Below are 19,164 nucleotides of genomic sequence, written 5' to 3' on the forward strand. Positions count from 1 at the left end.
AACACTATTATCTCCAGCATCTCTTTGTCTGAGGGCTTTCTCTGATCATCAGAGTCCACGTTCCTGTCCCTGTGGTAGGCTGAAAGTATCAGAGAATTAATATCCCCTGCCACCCCTGCCTCCCCAGCAATCTACTTTCAAATGACTGAAGGAGTGTTGGTGTGTAAGACCTTTGCCCCTCAGCTGGCATTCATCTGCAACACGCTGCAGATGCTCTGTACTCACTTTCCAGTTCCCAGTGGGTGTCAGCTGCACTCTCAGAACACACTTACTGGAAAATAAACTTACCTGCCTGTCTCCCCACTCCCTCATTAGAGTTTCCTGGAATTGGTTCCAGAATAAACTTCTTGCACTCAATCCCTTGAATCAGTCACTTCTGGGCAAACCCAAACTAAAGATGCCACTTAAACAATACCAAATAGGGACATGACTAAGGAAGCTATTTTTCAGACTAATGCATGGTTGGCTTGCATGAGCCAGCCCCTTGCTGCTCTTCTCCTTTCCACATTTTGTGTGGATCTGACCTCTAAAACCCCCTTTTTTTTTTCTTTTTCTAGGTATAGGAAAATGTAACATGCTCAGTAAAAATGACCACGCAATTCAGTGTTTGTATTAAATACATGAGTGAGTAGCTTGGATTTCAAAGTATTAAAGGACAATTAAAGACCTTGTACTAAGTAGTAGCTGCTTTTCTGTCAACATAGACTGCATCCTCTTAAAAGATATTTAAACTATGGTTTCATTTTTTAAATCAGGAGCACAGGTTAGACACTATGAAATATATTTGATGTCAAGAAGTATTATTTATGCCTGCTTTTTTTCCCAGACCCTCTGACAGAATTGTTTGTGAGCATTTAGCCTCTTAGAGCAGTGATATAGTAGATAAATGCCAACAGAGGGTCATGTGGGACCCTCTGTTACAAAGAAAAACACTGCCTTATATTGCCTTTGTCCTGGATACCCCAGAAAAAGATTTTTTCCTTTTTGTTCTAATTGGACTGATATTTTTAAAAATCTCTAAATATCAAATCTGAACAGATTAAGATAGTGCTATTTCTTTTTTTTTATAATAAATTTATTTTTTATTGGTGTTCAATTTACCAACATACAGGATAACACCCTGTGCTCATCCCGTCAAGTGCCCCTCTCAGTGCCCATCACCCATTCACCCCCACCCCCCGCCCTCCTCCCCTTCCACCACCCCTAGTTCGTTTCCCAGAGTTAGGAGTCTTTATGTTCTGTCTCCCTTTCTGATATTTCCCACACATGATAGTGCTATTTCTAAATGTTGTTAAGTCTCATTAAAACACACACAGACTGGAAACCTAGTACCTATAAGTTCATGTGAAAAAGTAATAGTGATTCTCAATCAGACTTCTAAAGGTGGAGAGTGGGATAGAATTTAAGAGGTAATTCTAGTGGTCTGATCTGTGCCATGTGCCTTATTTTTTTTATTTTTAATCTTATACCAATCATTTACAGCAAAACTACCAATGGGAGGGAAACTTCCTTTTAGAAAAGACAATACATTTGGCTGATCTTGGGGTGGCATAGTCAGTAAACAGTTTGTATCTGAGAGCATAGCTCATAGTATATCATCTGGTCCTCAGTGATATATTTAGTTGTGTGACTTTTCTTCTGAATTATGCTATAAACTTATGGATGGTGGAGACCCTGCTTCTACTCTTAAGTATCCCATATCCCACATCACTCTACTTACTTAACTAAGGCATTGGAACCACAGAGGGTGTTTCAAAGATATTTGCTCAAAGAATATTCATAATGTTCTTGATCTAAAATTTTCCATTTCATTTTAGCATTCTGAAATTCCCAAAATCCAAAAGATGGTATCTATTTGTGTAGTGATCTTCCATTCTATGGTAACATTTAGAATATAGTCTTAAGAGCTACAAAATTTCTGCTACAAGATTTTAACAATTTTTTTAGGTAATATGTAGGCTGAACTGTTAGAAATTAGCAGTAGTCAACCTTTAGTGAGCATTAGGTTCATCCTGTCCAAAATACAGATGCCTAGACCTTAGCTCTGGAAATTCTGGTTCATGAGTCTGGAACAGGGCCCTGAAATATGTATTGTTTAAGAATCTTCTTGTGTACATTAATATTTTACAATCACTGCCCTGAAATTTTGCTATTGTTTTTCCCTAAATTCTAATATATATATATCTCAAAGAAACACATGGGGAGCACTCTGTGTATTTTTAAGTATTTTTAAAATTATATAATATGAAGGATATATGATTCATTACCTCACTTTATGACCCTTGTGTAAAGATCATCATGACATCATGTGAAATTTCTCCCAAAGCTTAGGGTCTAGTAATAGTTTTCTTGATAAATTTATTTCCAATTATTATTCACTTGTGAAACTTATTTTTTCCTTCTTCATTCTGGCTGCTAGAAAAACTAAAGCAAAATATTTTGAAATTACTACAGCGTTCCCCCAGTAGGATTTCAAACTATAAATATTCATTTTTCTTTTCCTTTAAGACTTGCTGGAGAAAAGGAAAATGAGCCAGCGGTTCTTATCTTATTGAAAAGAGGCTTCTCTTTAAAGTTGCATAAAATCCTTTTTAGAAGTTTTCTCAGTCCTGGATTCCCTAGAAAACAGAGCTTGAGGCAAGGATTAAATGTTGCTGCTTTGTTTGCTAGGTGCAAACCCAGGGTTGCAGAAGTGAGGAAAAATAGAGGGAATGCAAAGAAGGATATGAGGCAATAAATGTGATACATTGCTGTGTGGGCTGCTGCTTCATGATGAGCTGTGAAGAGACATAGAAGGTGGTCCAGCAAGGTTATCACTCAGTATGTGGAATGACTCTAGACTGTCTGTACTGAGAAGACTTACCTTAAACAAGCCCATAGGAGGAAGGAACATGGAGGGGAAGTCCTTTGTGTAGACTCATTCCATTTCTGATTTTCTTTGGAACAAAACTGGCCCCAGGGAAAGCTAATCCTTTCCATGGATTACTTTCAGAGTGTGTTAGCCAAGCCTTTGGCAGGCTGTGTTGGGTTGCCAGATCCCATGCTCAAAGTGATGTTTCATTGAAATTCAGAAGTTGTTTGAAGAAGTCAGTAACTCAGTGTATGTGCCTGGCTCACCACTCTCAGTAATGCCAGGTGACTTATTGGAACCTGGTAGTGGCATCAAGTCCAAGAAACTGGCCAGCTGAAGAAATTCAAGATGCCTGAGAAGATGTGCACTTGATGTACATACAAGTAGATAAGGAAGTAGGGAACAGGTTAAAGGTGTAGGGTGGAAAAAAGGCAAGAGGGAATAAAAAAATCCATCGCTAGTAGAGTACTGAATGTAAGAAGGTTGGGAAGAGGGCAAAGTTTATTTAACCACTTTAAATCAGCAAGTGAAATCTAGCTTAAATGATTGAGTAGAAATCCAAGTAAACAAAATATAGAAATTAAGAGAAACTTGTTTTTTGGTAAAAGGATTTTGGATGTGTGAAAGTTGAGCCTCCTGCAGGTCACTCAGATGAAGATGCTCAGTGGGCCATTGGATATGTGAGTGGAGCTTGGGAGTGAAGCCAGGACTAACCATATGGACTTTAGGTCATTAGCATGGAAGGAGTGTGGACATCCTTGAATGGATAAAATCAGTGATAAGTGGAAGGAGAAAAGTGGACCATGCACAGACACTTGAGGACTATCAATGTCCAAGGAATGGATATTGTGACAAGAGTTGGCAATAGGGACACTTAGAAAGAGTTGTTGGAGATACAAAATTAGAAATTTCCTATGGGTGTCACTAGTAACTTACTTGGCATGGAACCCGAATTTCCTGCCCACTCTTTGTGTGGATACAGAAATGAGTCCTTGGGACTGTAAATATCACCTTTAGTGTGCACATACTCATTTAGTATGCACATACTCATGAAAAAGAGAAAAAGAAAGAATACAAATGAGAATTTATTGAGTATCTGTACTAGATCCTGAGCTATGTTGGGCACTTGACATATGGTGCCACCTTTATTCCTTTACAACAATCCTGTGAGGTGAGTGATGTTATTATTACTTCTTACAAAGCAGGAAACTTGGCCTCAGGCCCTGATGGTAGTAGACAATGGTGCTGGGATTGGAACTTCAGGTTTGTTTGAACCCAAGATCCAGGTACTTCCCCTATACTGGACTACCCTTGACTTTCAACCACAGCTGTGAAGATCTGACCTTAAAATCTTGCTGTAAAACCAGCTCTCTAGATTGAAGAGAGAATTCCAGACCCTACTTCTTCCAGTTTAGAGCTGTTCTTAAGCTGCTTGTCTCTAAAACTAAAATAGATGATAGTAAAATTTTATTTTTAACGTCTCTTGAGAAACCATTTGAACAGTTGAAACTTTTACTTTTCATCACTACTGATCTTCCTCACTAATGCTCTGAATAGTGAACACCATACAAACGTTTTCTGCAGAAGGAAATCCTACACTGACATGCAATAGGACAGAATAATGTTTTTCTAAATGTGATTACAGGGGATCCTTGGGTGGCTCAGCGGTTTGGCACCTGCCTTTGGCCCAGGGCATGATCCTGGAGTCCCGGGATCGAGTCCTAAATCGGGCTCCTGGCATGGAGCCTGCTTCTCCCTCTGCCTATGTCTCTGCCTCTCTCTCTCTCTGTGTCTATCATAAATAAATAAATAAATAAATCTTTAAAAAATAAAATAAATGTGATTACATGACCAAATAATACGTTGAAGTGTGAATTTTAGAGATTAGATATATTTCACAGATAATATGTAAAAGTCCTAGGCAGACACAATCAATGGTGACATATTAATGTAGTTTAAGTGGGCCACTACCCAAATAATGCTGTAGCTGACATGCTGGACCTATATTTTTGCCTTGAATAGATTTTCAACATTTGAATGGAATATTTATGACCTTATGCTAAAATAAAAGACCACAGTGAAATAAGCTCTTACATGGTCCATTAAAACTACTTTTAAGTGACTCTATAGCAAAAGATTTCACAACTTTTGCATTTGCAAAAGAAACTTCAATTAAGCACAGACCACTATTCTCAGAACTCCAAGGAAAGTGCAGATGCCACTCTAGATCTTTCTGAAAATGATAATTCTATATTTGTTATGTGATGATGAAGGGAAATCTCCATAACAGTCATCACACACATGAGCTAAGACCAGACAATTTAGTTTGAGAATAGGAGAATGGAGAAAGTCTAGAACTGTCCTGGGTTACACACATAACCTGTTTTCTGTATTGCCCACCTTTTTATTGTTTATAGAGGCTGCAAATTTAAATAAAAAACACAACCAAAGATTCAAAAGTGCATGAGGCACCATCTTTCTTTCTTATTCACATTCTCAAGGAAAACATGGCAAACGTGACTAACGTCAAATTCTTATTTCTGTGCAAAATCCAGGCAGTTTTCCCAGGCAGAAAAGATAACAGAATTAAATTGTATTCATGCCATTTATAAAAGAAATTGTTCCTGCTTTCATCCAAATAAAGCATACAACTCATTTTCCCTTAAGTGATTTAACTGGCAATCAAGCTTTCCAGACAGATGTAATCAAAAAAATGTATATAATTTGATGAATCATCTACTTGATTAGGATATTTCTGTGTTATTTTCTTTGGATAGCCCCTCATGGAATGAATTCTGACCCTGCATTGCTCCTCACACAACCCATTTTTGCTTTGTAATAGTGTCTATCTATAGTGTAATGTGCTTACAAAGCTTTGCCTATTTGATTTAGGATAAAAGATAAGTCTACACCCACGCGTTCCTTGTACATGTGAAAAATATTTTTGGTAGTCTTTAAATTTAATCATGTGTGTTTCTAAGAATACTTTCTCAGTTTTCTGGACATATTGTATAAAATGAAAGCTTTCCAAGCCCTGGATTCAATAATCAATGGGGATTTATTTGTGGATTCTTTGTAGTTTTATTTTTAAGGATTGGTATTATTGGAAGATACTTTTGTTTGTATTCTTTAAACAAATATGTAGAGTTCAGCAATTGGAATCTGTTAAAACTGTAGTGCACTGATTAATCTACTAACAATCATAAAGTTTAGAGATGCTGCCTTCCCTCAGAACTGTTTAAATACATCAGGATAGAGTAAACAAGAGAGTAGCACATAGATTTGCCCATTGGCACAGCAAATTCTGAGACCTGCATTTTCTCTGAGGTAGCACTATGTGGGCTCAACTGGAACATCAAGTGTCTCAAAGGTAACTGAGCAAACTGAAAGGGAAGTTGAGGGAAGCCAAGGTCCAAGGCTATGAGAAAATTTGAAAGGGTGACAGACCAAAGGGTCTAGGATTGCTTATCCATCAAAGAATTTTAAAAAGTGAGGGTATGTAAGAAGAAAATTGAGAATCCAGAGGAAAAAAAAAATCTGACTGCTCTTTTGTCATAGTGAGGTGTTCGTGGGCAGTGGTTGGCATGCTGCTGTCAGTGTAACATACAGCCAGCCACAAGGATGTCCAATGTGAAGTGGGGGAATGTTCCAGTAGGCAGGAGGAGTATTTTTTGAGATCTAGAGGCCATGAAGAAACTTCAGTTGATTAAAATGGCACTACTCAAAATGTAGTTCATGGACTGGTACTGGTGCAAAAACTGATTTTTACTGATCTGTAATGAGGCAGGTATAGAAATTGAGAGCAAACATTTAGAAATTTTTATCATAACTTTATAGAGTAACTTTAAGTCTGTTCAGTCTAATAATAAAACTTTGGGCTTGCATCTTAAATGTCTTTGTTTTTTATTTTTATTTTATTTTGCTACTAATTTAATTTTTATTGGATTTTATGCAAGTATGGTCTGCAACATATTGAGAATTAAAAGTCAATAAAAATGAAAAAATCTGGTCTTTAATCACAGATATTTCGAGAAGCTCTATGTAAGAGAAATAAAACAGACTTCAGTGGGTCCCAGTTTCTTCCTTGCCTTTTACCTTTGCCCTATTTTCCTTTTTCTTCCCCCCCCTGCTGTCTATCTCCCCTGCCTGGGAACTTTGAAGACCTGATAAATCACAAGGCTTACTGAAACACTTTGCAGAAAAAAACTATGGTGATGGTCATCAGTACCCGGACTGCAGCCTAACTGAAAACCACAAGGACACACACTCAACTTTCCCTTGCCTTATAAATCCTGACCTGTTTCAACTGGGTGCCACCTGGTCTTCAGTGCTCCCTGATGGCACATCAGCCGAATAAAGCCTTTCAGTTTCATTTGCATCCCTTAAGTGATTTCCTTCAACAATTGAGTATATTCAAGCAATAAAAGGTGCTGAAAATGAAAACTATTTTCAAATTGAAGGGTTGGACATGAGTCTTACACTGCTGCCAGTCTATGTTGTATGCTTGACATGTAAGTGCTCAGGTATAGACTGAACAGTAGATTTTCAAACTTACCTGGCCAGACAGGTTGTGTTGGAATACTGTAACTAAGGAGAAGGATAGAGCAGTTGCTGGGCTCTTTGTGGACAGGTGGAATGGCACTGGGGCAGCAGTGGGGACTGACATAAGGACATAAGCACTTTTTAGGCAGCACGACCAAGGCAAGAATCTAATCTCGACCTAGCATGAGATGGAGACGCAGCAGTCTAGACATTGGAGCCCCTTCAGAAGCTTCATTATGTGGGGCACCACAGCAAGATCAGAGTATGACTGGCTGGCTGTTCAGTCCCAGGGTCGAAGACTAGAACTCCCTCACTTGCTCCTGCCTGAGATTGAAGGGGGCACTAGGGACTATCCAGGTGAGGCAGGGTGTTACGGGTATGTGGGTATATTTGCCTATGGTTAAGGGCATTTGGGCCCACCTGTGAAGGAGGAGAGAAGATATATGGGCTAAGATCCAGACAAGTCTCTGCCAACTTCCTGTACTGAGTTGTGTAGAAATGCTTTAGTTGGTCCATATTTATCCTGGTAGAACTTGAAGATAAAATTAACAGGGCTTCAGCCACAAAGAAGTTCAAGATAATAGCAAAAGGGAATTCAGGGGAATCTTTACCTTCCTTATCTATAGTTTTTGTCCTAGGAGGAATGACAGATGTTCCAATTCATGGAAATAAGGCAAAAAAGAGCTTTCTCCATCACCTGCACTCCTCCCCCTGCCATCTTGTTTAATTAAACAGCTGTTTAGTGAGCAGCTCTATGAGCAGGATTCTTTGCAGGTGCTGGGGTGAGTAAAAGGGTGACTGTCTTGAAATGCCATTGTTGCTTCAAATCAGCTTTAAGTTTAAATGGGGAGGCACAAACATAGGAAAAATTAAACTGTACTACTTTGAGTACTCAGTTCAGGACCCAGAAAAGTTGCAAACTGCATGATTGGTAGAGACAATCACTATCTGAGGATCCAGAGGATAACCTGGGCACTGTGCACCATGAGAAGGATAGATGGAAGAAGGAATTGGTGCCAGAACTGGTTGGACTGAATGATAGGTATCCTATCCGCCTCCCCACCATTCTCCTTAATGCAGCACATGCTTAAGCCATCACCATCCTCATACATCCTCCCTCTGGATGTCTCCAACCCAATCCCCAAGCTGCCTCTAGGCACAGCCTGGGGAGAGGAAACCACACTCGGGACACCACACAGCCACGTACTTAGGAACTCTCAGTATACTCCAACTCTTAGATTTAAAGAAAATGGATGGTTCTCAAACATGATGTATCATTGTGTGAGGTTACCCTATTTTTTACCAAAGGAAAGAAAACTTTAGCTCTTTTAGTAGAGAGGAACCCTTATACTAGGAAAGCCCTTCTTCGGTGAAATTCTTTAATATTCCTTGGAAATTTAGTTATTCAACTTCCTGAAAGTTGGTGTAGAAAACATTTAAGTCTATATGTATATGTGTATATGTGTGTGTATATGTATGTATCTGTGTGTATATTTGACAATCAGAGCCCTGATTAACTTTAGTTATAGACCTAAATTGAATACCTACTGTGTATCAGGCTTTATGTTAGAAATACCAAATAAATTAGACATCCCCTATTCTCCAGGGATTTATAATCAAGTAGGAAAAGAGGTCAGAGCATTAGGTGATTAAAATGCAGTGGAGGAAAATAAAAGGAGGAAAAAGGATGAGAGAAACTGCAATAAATGTATCTGTGATGCTAAAAATTTATTTTGGAAATACATCAGAATAGAGGTCAATGCCAAGCATTTGTAAGAGTTCTAAAAAAATCTCAAATTAAAAACTTGTTTGAGGGATCCCTGGGTGGCTCAGTGGTTTGGCGCCTGCCTTTGGCCCAGGGCGTGATCCTGGAGACCCGTGATTGAGTCCCACATCAGGCTCCCTGTATGGAGCCTGCTTCTCCCTCTGCCTGTGCCTCTGCCTCTCTGTGTCTCTCATGAATAAATAAATAAAAATCATAAATAAATAAATAAATAAATAAATAAATAAATAAATAAATAAAATAACTTGTTTGATTTGACTGTGTCTACTTATCTTATTAAATTAACTTTTTTCCAGTCAAATTTTCCCACCAAATTCTAACTGTTGACTAAAGATCACTTATGTGTCTTGGCTGATGAGGAAAAATCCTGTGACAATCCACATACCTGGCAATAGTTATACTTAAAAACTATTATTTGGAACATAAAAAAAGGAATTTTGTAGCTGTTGAGAATTATCTCATGGGATTCTAGGCCTAATATTTAATTTATATTTTTCTTACATGTTCACATAAAATTCCACAATAAATTTCATTGTACCCTTTAATAACATGCTTTGTACATTACTTTGTTGTTCAAAATAAGCATATCACATGCTGGCATATGAAAAGAATGAATCGTGTGTGTTCTTTTTTTCTAATCTGTAGTCTAACATATCATAAAACTCAGGAATTTTTTTAAAATACACATACTCTGTCTCTTCAAATACTTCCTTTAGGAGAGGCACATTGGAATCTTGGTGGGAGGAAGAGAGGCACTATAGTTATTTTAAATACCCTGCTCCCCTATCCACAAACACTGGTTTTATTTATTTATTTTTATTTATTTATGATAGTCACAGAGAGAGAGAGAGAGAGAGAGAGAGAGAGAGAGAGACATAGGCAGAGGGAGAAGCAGGCTCCATGCACCGGGAGCCAGATGTGGGATTTGATCCCGGGTCTCCAGGATCGCGCCCTGGGCCAAAGGCAGGTGCCAAACCGCTGTGCCACCCAGGGATCCCCACAAACACTGGTTTTAAATAGGCGTGAAACTCAGATAATAGTCACATGAATTTTCCCATCCAGATAACCAAAAAAAAAAAAGTGTCATTTGGATATTTCTCTAAAGATTAAGCATTTCTTCAGTGTTCTATTTACCTGTATTACCTTTTATTTATTTTTATTTTTTAATTTAAATTTTAGTGAGCATACAGTGCAATATTGGTTTCTATATTATCTTTTAATGGTTGTTACCCTCATTTATTCATCCATGCATCTATTCATTCAAATATTTACTGAGTGCCACTATATATCAGACACTCCTCTGAGCTTGGTAAACAGAAAGACAAAACTATATGCCTTCTTGAAAGTTAGATTTTAATACAGCATTTAAAAAATTTTAAAAGTAAAAAATATATTAGATGCTGCAAAGTACTAAAAGAAATATCAGGAGAAAAGAGAGGGGGTGAGGTAAGGAGGTTTACAGTGCAAACAGACCAGTCAAAAAAAGGCCTCTCAGAGGAAGTGACATTTGAATGAAGACGTGAGCTGGCTGAGGACAAGCCATGCATAGATCTAGCTATGAGCAGATGGAGGGGTGAGCAAGGGGCACGGGTCAAGGGAGGCGAGGCAGAGAGACAATGGGGGAGGTCAGGCCAGCATGATAGTGTGAGGCCACTGTGATGACTCTGGCTTGTCATCAGAGTGTGATGGGAAGCCATTGGACTGACATGTTAGCAGGATCACTCTGACTTCTGTGTTGAGAACTAAGCAGGGGATAAAGAGCAACAGCAGGGAGATGGATGTAGATACCAATTGTGGTCATTCAGATGGGAAATAAGCAGGGCTTAGGCTAGGGTTGGTAGCAGTGATGTCAAGAATAGATTTGGGATCTATTTTATCTAGACATTCTACTTCTTCTATGCCCAGAAGAACTGAAAGCAAGGATGCAAAGAAGTGCACACCCATGCTCATAGCAGCATTATTAACTATCGGCAAAAGGTAGAAGTGACACATTTTTGTTGATGGATGAATGGAAAAACAAAATGTGGCATATATGCATGAATGGTTTAGTATTCAGCCTTAAAAAGGAAGAAGATTCTGACATGTTCCAACATGGATGAATCTGAGGACATGACCCTAGATGAAATAAGCCAATCCAAGAGGACAAATACTGTGTGTGGATCCACTCATATGAGCAATTAGATTCAGAGACAGAAGTAGAGTGGTGGTTGTCAGGGGCTGGGGGAGAGGGAAAGGGGACATTGCTGTTCAATGGGTGCAGAGTTCCATTTTATGAGATGAGAAGAGTCCCATGGGGGGACCATGGCAACAGCAGCATAGCAGTGTGAATATGCTTCACACCTCTGAACACCTCAAAATGGTCAAAGTGGCAAATTGATATTATGTATATTTACCACAATGAAAACTATTTACATTTTTAAAATGTAAGAATAGATTCTGGATCTATTTTGAAGATGGAGCCAGTCCTACAGGGAAGCAGCATGCCACTGAGCTGGATGGGTTCCGTGGAAAGAGGATTGAGGCTGGCTGTAACACTTGCGTCTGAACCGCCTAGAAAGCAGAGCACTGAGGGAGGAATGGTTCTGAATGGAAAGCAAAAAGTTTGGTTTTACACATAGAGATATTTCTGTTAAATTTCTCTTGCCTTTCTTCTTTTGGGGAAAGACAGGGTATTCTAACCTCATTTTTGGTATTTTATGCTTTTTGAGCTACCCATCACAATGGACTGCAGGCCCTCACATGGTCTCAGCCTCCCATTTTGAATATATACAGTCAATTCTCTTTATTTATGCTACTTATTTTATAAATCCCTCCAACCCAAAACTGACTGAGCTACTACTGAACCACCGTTCCTGGGGGAAATATGTACATTTGTCTGTATACACATGTCACATAGATTATAATCTTCTCAATAAACCACTCATACCATTAAAATCTATTTTCTTTATATTATGAAAGTGTTAAGTGACTTGCCTGAGGCCTCCCCACTAACAGGAACTGGGATTCAAACTCATCAACTAGCTCCAAAGCTGGATTTGTTGGATTTGTTGATTCAGGGATTACAAATAAGTTTTCACGGGTAAGTGATTTTGTAAATAAGAATCCAAGAATGATATCCTATATCATGTCATATTGTATCATCTATCATCATATGGATATATGGACAATAGAAGAAAGGTGGGTAGATAGATATCTTAGTTAGATACATTCAAGTCTATTGGGAAATCAGTTTGAGCAATTGGAAAGGAATTGCCACTCTTACCAGAGTCGCTGCCTGCTCAGTATTTATAAGGACTCTAGAGAACAAATGGCATTGTTAAGAGAGGCTGTTAATGGAAGAAAAAACCCCAAGTCTTCAGATAGATCCTTGAGTGCACTTCTTAAGAATAAAAAAGATGCAATTACACGACTTCCAATATACCCTTCTGCTTTTTCCTTTTTATCTAATTTATGAACTTAGCTAATTACCTATTCAATAGACTCAATCACTCAATTTAGGAACAAAGCAGGCAAAATATACAGAGATTGACTGTGTCAACAGCTTTCTAAGAAGCAGTTCATGTAATGTCATAACTCCTATGTTTTCAAAAAAAATTTAAAATGAAGAATAGAGATAATTTTCAATTCAACTTTATGCCAAGCAAATATATAGAATGATTAGTATATAAAGAAGTATTTGACCTGTCAAAAAAGATGTGTATAAATAGCATCTGTAGAGATGGCAGCTTGCCAGAATAATTTGAATATGCCTCAGAATGCTAAAAAAGAGAATTCTTTCTGGAATATTAAATGATTATGACTCTCCCATTCATGAGTTGGGGCTGTATTTTTGTCCAAAACAAAGGATCATCACTTAAAAATAACAATTGTAGTTTACATTTATTGAGCTATTGTGTTGTCACTCACCTATATTAACTCTTTTTCTTTTCATATAAACTCTAAAATAGGCACAGTTATTTCCAATTTACAGAGGAGGGAATGGAGACACCTGAGGTTTAAATAACAAATCTAGATCAAAAGAGAGAAAAACACGGGTTCCTCCTCCTAAAAATGATTGACAGGTCCTTCATTCTTCATGTCATTCGTTTCCCTTCTTGAGCTCCAATATATTTGTGAGTAATAGAGTCAGTCTTTCCTAGATTTTTCACAATGTTTTCTTTTTCTAAAATCACGTTTCTTCCACTTGTAAGTTGTGCATTTTGCTATAATATGTTACACTGCAAATCAGACAAGATCAGGCACATTCCTATAAATAGATGAGGCTGACGCAATAATGTTATTAAGTTGGGAGCTCTCTAGCCATGTGTTCTGGAGAAAAGTCACTTACTCAAGTCAACAATGGGGCTGCATGTATCAGGGTGACTGCCAGTGGAAGGCAGAGCAGCAGCTATGATGTTGCAGTGACTTGAAGGCCACTGGCTTCATAAAGCTCTCTCCCACCCATCTGACCAAACCTGAAATCCCAACTTTAAAGTTACTTTCTTTGCATGTTAAAGACTTTTTTTTTTTAAAGATTTTATTTATTTATGAGAGAGAGAGAGATTAAGCAGGGGGAGCAACAGAGAAGCAGAAGCAAGGAGTCTAATGCAGGGCTCCATCTCAGGACTGGAAATCATGACCTGAGCCGAAGGCAGACCCTTGGACCTACTGAACCACCCAGGCACCCCACGTGTTGAAGACTTTTTAATTTCAAACATCCTGTTTGAATTTCAAATCCTGTTTAATTTCAAACAAAGGCCAGTCCTGCAGAGAAGCAGCATATAGCCCAGACTCTACAGACTTTGTCAGGCTGTCTGCTCAAAGTAAGATGATAAAGACCTGGCCATAGGAGATGGACATCTACAAGCAGGCAAGTGCAACTAGAAGAATGATTGAAAGAACCAGAAGGACACCAAAGATTATATTCATATACCTTGTGACTTGTTTGTGTGTGAATGATAGAAAGAGAATAGTCTCACTTATAAAGTGATTCAAAGGATACACAGACAATTAAGACACCTTTGCTGCTCATATTTCACCTTTGAATCCTTCTTTGGCTCAAGCTCTTAAAAATGACCACCAAAGCTTCTCCTGCTTCCTGGGGCCTTTTGATTGGCCAGGTAGCTGGTGCAACTCCTGAGTAAGAGTTGCTAAAGAGGCATTTGGACTTCCAGATGTCTGAAAGAGCTGACAATTAACGGCATCCTCAGCTGATGCAGCTTAAAAGTCGAAACCATGATTCTTTGACAGCTGTGGCCCCAATAGCGCTACTGACAATTCTTCAGGGAAATCACAGCAGCCTGTGATCCTGAGCCCTTGGGAAGAAATGAGAGATAGTCTGAAGAGGTACCCCTACAGGACAGAGAAGAAGGGAAGATCTGTGCTTTCCCACATACCTAGTTGATAACAAATGACTATTTGAGCCTTAATTTAACCCATTGTTTAATTTGATCATAACCTATAACTTCATGTTAGGATTATAGCCAAGTTTAGGCATAATGGAATCTGTAATCCAGCAGTTGTGTCATTGAAAAAAAATTAATTTTATGAAAACACTTTACATTAAAAAAAATGGCCCTGCTATGTTATTAGTTGTTTATATCATAGAAATCAATGGCTGTGGGCCTTAAATGAAAAAAAGCACATATTGTGTTCTGTGAATTTCCATTTGTATCACATCAACATCAAGACCAGGAAGAAGGTATTTGGCTCATATGTGGTTATTTAATATGTTTTTAAAAATCACTTGAGTACAATTCAAATAATAGATTCCTTCAAAGTAGGTTTATTTTTGTTTTCTTAATATTTAATTTATTCACAAAAATAAAAGAAAAACCAGTTCAATCATTTGTATTATCATAATAGTAGTGATAACCTCTAAGGCTAAAATCAAGGTTGTATGGGGCTGAGGTACTCAAAGCATGAAAACATATCATCTATCTTCTGCCATGTAGAATACATCTAGACCTTCTTCCAGTAAAGCAGCTTTTTAAATATTTAGAATAAACTACTCTGTCCCTTCTGAGTCTTCCCTGTAGTGTGCCAGTTTTCCAGTCCTTTCTTGGGTCAGGCATCCAACATGGCTCAAATTGTCTTTTAATTACTGAGAATAAATTTATTCCATAGCTTTAGGTTTTGTTTGTTTGGAAATAGCTTTTGATAATGCAAAGCCATTTGCTTCCTGATTCTATTTTTAAGGCTTTGCATATATACAATTTAAGCAAAGAAAGAATTGTAGAAAATGTGTGTTCTTTGTTTAATTGACTGCTTGATACTCTGCAGTCTATACCCGTAGGCAATGGGGTGAATTCAGAAGGCTAAGAATTTAAGCATCCTGTACATGGTAATGATTGGAAGATGGAGGAATACAGGCTCTTCTTTAACTGGGACTGCAGCTAATCCTGATCTTAGTGAGGTCTCCTTGGCTTAAACTCACAGGGAAGAGATATTCCCTAGGCAAGTCTAATGTTGGACATACAAGCATTCCTCATGTTATCCTTGTGAGGGTAGCTGAACAGAATGCAGTGGTTTTCAAATTCTGCTCTACAGAGCTCAGCATCCCTTACTTGGCATACCCTAAGTGCTATGCCTGGAGTGTGGTGGGAAACTGATATTGGAGCCCCTAACCCCCCTTTTTAACTAAAGCAGCTGTGCTTTGTCTATTTTACATATTAGTTTCAAGTTAAGGGGTTTTTTTTAGAAATAGGATTCTTCTACTTACCTCCTCACTGCCATTTTTCTAATAAAAGTCCTAATGTAGTTAATAAGGTCACTAGCTTTGAAATCAGAAATAGGTAGATTCAGATCTGGTTTTTCCACTTGCTAGTTCTGTGATCTTAATGTCTTTATTTTTTTTTAATTTTTAATTTTTTTATTTTATTTATTTATGATAGGCACACAGTGAGAGAGAGAGAGAGGCAGAGACATAGGCAGAGGGAGAAGCAGGCTCCATGCACCTGGAGCCCAACGTGGGATTCGATCCCGGGTCTCCAGGATCGCGCCCTGGGCCAAAGGCAGGCACTAAACCGCTGCGCCACCCAGGGATCCCATCTTAATGTCTTTAAACCATAGTTTTCGCACCTGTAAAGTGAGCTAAGAAAAATGTTCATAAAGTAACCACCTCATTATTAAATTATTATTATTAAATCATTAAATGTGGTAATATTTAATAACTATTAAATTATTATCATAAATTATTCAATATGATAAGAGTGACTTCATCATTTTTCTAGGAAGGCTTTCCTCTGCTTCCTCAATACCACTTCTATCAGTTAGGATTTGATCAGAGGAGTACAGCCACCATGATTGGTATAGAGTAAGTAACTCGTAAGGATCAGACCTTATGTAATTATGGGAACTGGTGAGGCAGTCTATGTAATGCTGTTTCTTCTATATCTAGCATTGGGCCTAAAGTCAGCAGGGCCAGCAGCCAGGAGAGAAAAAATGGTTGTGAGGTAAGCAAGAGCAAAGACAAACTACTAAGGAGAGAAAACTGGAACTGAAGACTGTGTCTGAGTGTTGGTGCTCCAGCTTCAAGGATATAAATGACCTCACATCCACTTCCCACACCCACATCTGGCCCCAGATTCAGCAACACCAAAAGTGGAGATCCAGTGGGAGCAGGAGATGCCTATGGACCTGGCTCTTACCCTGTGCATCAGGATGAGATATCAGGTGATCAGTGCTCTGACATCAAGAAGTACTAACTTCTTTAATCTCTTCCCTTTATTCTCTTCCCTTTACCTATACCATTTCCATAGATGATCTAACCATTCCTATGGCTTTAACTACCACCAACATTTTGATGACTTCCTAGTTTACCAGAATATTCCTTGGTCTGACTTTTCTATGATTTGTGTTAATATGCTGGAGCTGGAATGACACAGTCATAAAAAACATGCCACTAGCACTCTACCCCTCATCAATGACAGACTTAGCCAACAGATGATGACGATCTTTCTCTGTCATCTGCAAGGAAGGCTCATAATCTTTTCATAGCACTCTGGCAGCTACTACCAACCAATCCGAATTGATACATGAGCTGCATTATATTTGCTATCCCTGGAGGAATAAGTAGTATTCATGGAGATGGAGTTTAATGGGATAAACAGTAACATCTAAGTAATCAAATATAAAATTAGAGGAAATGAAAATTTGGCTTAGCAGAAACCTGTGTGGAAAAGATTTAGAATTGATTGACAGTAGGTTCAATATAAGTACAGATTTCAGTGGGTCATTGTTGCCATACACACACGCACACACACACATACACATACACACACTCGCTCTCTCTGTCTCTCTCTCAAAGCTTTAAAGGTATTGTTAGAATTAATAGTGCACAATGGCTGTGGCAGTCCTGCTATACAATGTATACTGATGAAACCACATTAGAGATTTGGCCTTCAGTTTGAGGATCATAGCTTAGGAATGTCATCAAAAAAACAGGAAATGCCATTCAGAAAGTAACAATAGAGATGATGCAGGGAACTTGAACTTATGTTATAATGAAAAACATTGTCAAAGTGCCAACAGACTTACAACCTGGTTAACAGAACCTTAAGGGATATGATAATTTTCCTAAAGATTGTGATATGTTTTGAGAGATGGTAACAAACTTGTGCACAAAAGAGGAACTGAGACCAGTGGTTGAATTTAGCCATATTTTAAAAAAGGAACACCTCCAAGTGCAAGCCCATATAAAGAATTCTGCTTGTAAAAAAGTTCATCCATCCGCCATGAGGTTTTGGACCATACCAATGGTTTCTCCAAAATTTGAACCTTTCTACATTAGAAAATGTAGATTTCTAGGTTCCACTCTAGATTTATTGAATCATAGTCACCTTGAATTTGTGTTAGCAACTTATACTTGATTCTCTAGTGGCCAGTGTGAGGACCACTGGATTAGATGAGTCCTAAAGAACCTTTCATATTTCTGTGACTTCATTCCTAGTCACCTATTACAGGAAGTAGTATGCATAGTGGTTGGGAATATGACTCCTGAGCAGAATGAATGGGTTCAAAATCCAGCTGTGTATCCAACCACTCTAATTTTGAGTAAGTCCCCATGCCTCAATTTCCTCTTCTGTTCAATCAGGATAACAGTAGTGTGTGCTCACAGGGTGTTGCAAAGAGTCAATGAGTAAATGGGTAAAGTGAGCACAATGGTGCTTATGTATGGCATATCTAATGTAAGTATTAGCTACTATTTTTTATACTGGAAGATGACAAATCCATTTAGAGGGCTATTTGATTAATGAATGTGTAAGAAATGGAGGAGAAAGAAATAATTCAAGACCAAATGCCTTATTGTTTTTACTTTTATATTATTAATCATCTTTCAAAATGGTCCCAGCTTTAGTAAACACCGTAATACAGAAGCTATGGAAATATTTCTTTGTGTGTTGCAAGGTTATCAAAGCATAAATAGGAAAATGAAGTTTACTTTCTAGTAATGTGAAACAATAGAATTCGTAGGGTGTACGTGAGGAGGAACAGAAACGGGCAAAACTCGAGTATCTAGTTTGCTAAGGTTTTTGTGTAGAACCACATTCATTCACTTTTATTAATGACATGAAATATGTAGAGCTTGGGTATACAATCTGATGAATTTTGGTAAATGAATATACCCTGTAACTACCATCTCAATCAACATATAGAACATACTTTGCTCTGGACAATTTTCTTGTGCCCTGTTCAAGCCAGTCCACTCCACTGTTCTGAATTCTGTTATTAGAGAATAGCTTTGCTGTTGTTGAGCTTTATATGAGTAAAATCATACATTATGTGCTCCTTTGTGTCTGACTTCTTTACCTTCATGTTATTCTTGAGACTTATTGATGTTATTGAATTGATCAGTTTTGTTTGTTTATTTATTTATTTATAGACTGGTTTCTTGTCATTATTCCACTGTATGAATATATAAGAATTTGCTAATCAATTTCTATTGATGAACAGTTAGATTGTTTTGAGATTTTGGCTATTAGATATAAACCTGCTGTAAACATTCTTC

General features: G+C 38.1%; 1 protein-coding gene across 7 annotated transcripts in view; it reads left to right on the top strand.

Annotated features, from left to right (window-relative positions):
• Positions 1-19,164, top strand: part of ZMAT4 (zinc finger matrin-type 4) — a 356,108-nt gene that overhangs the window by 259,695 nt on the left and 77,249 nt on the right. Inside the window, exon 6 of one of the 7 annotated variants that reach the window (XM_035699724.2) lies at positions 7,013-7,195. The exons of the other annotated variants lie outside the window; for them this stretch is intronic. Within the exon in view, the coding sequence (XP_035555617.1) occupies positions 7,013-7,038 (26 nt within the window). The 3' untranslated portion in view covers positions 7,039-7,195. Of the gene's footprint in view, positions 1-7,012; positions 7,196-19,164 lie in introns of those variants that run through there. 7 annotated transcript variants of the gene reach the window in all.

Source organism: Canis lupus, chromosome 16 (assembly GCF_003254725.2).
Source record: "Canis lupus dingo isolate Sandy chromosome 16, ASM325472v2, whole genome shotgun sequence".
NCBI classification, from domain to species: Eukaryota; Metazoa; Chordata; class Mammalia; order Carnivora; family Canidae; genus Canis; species Canis lupus.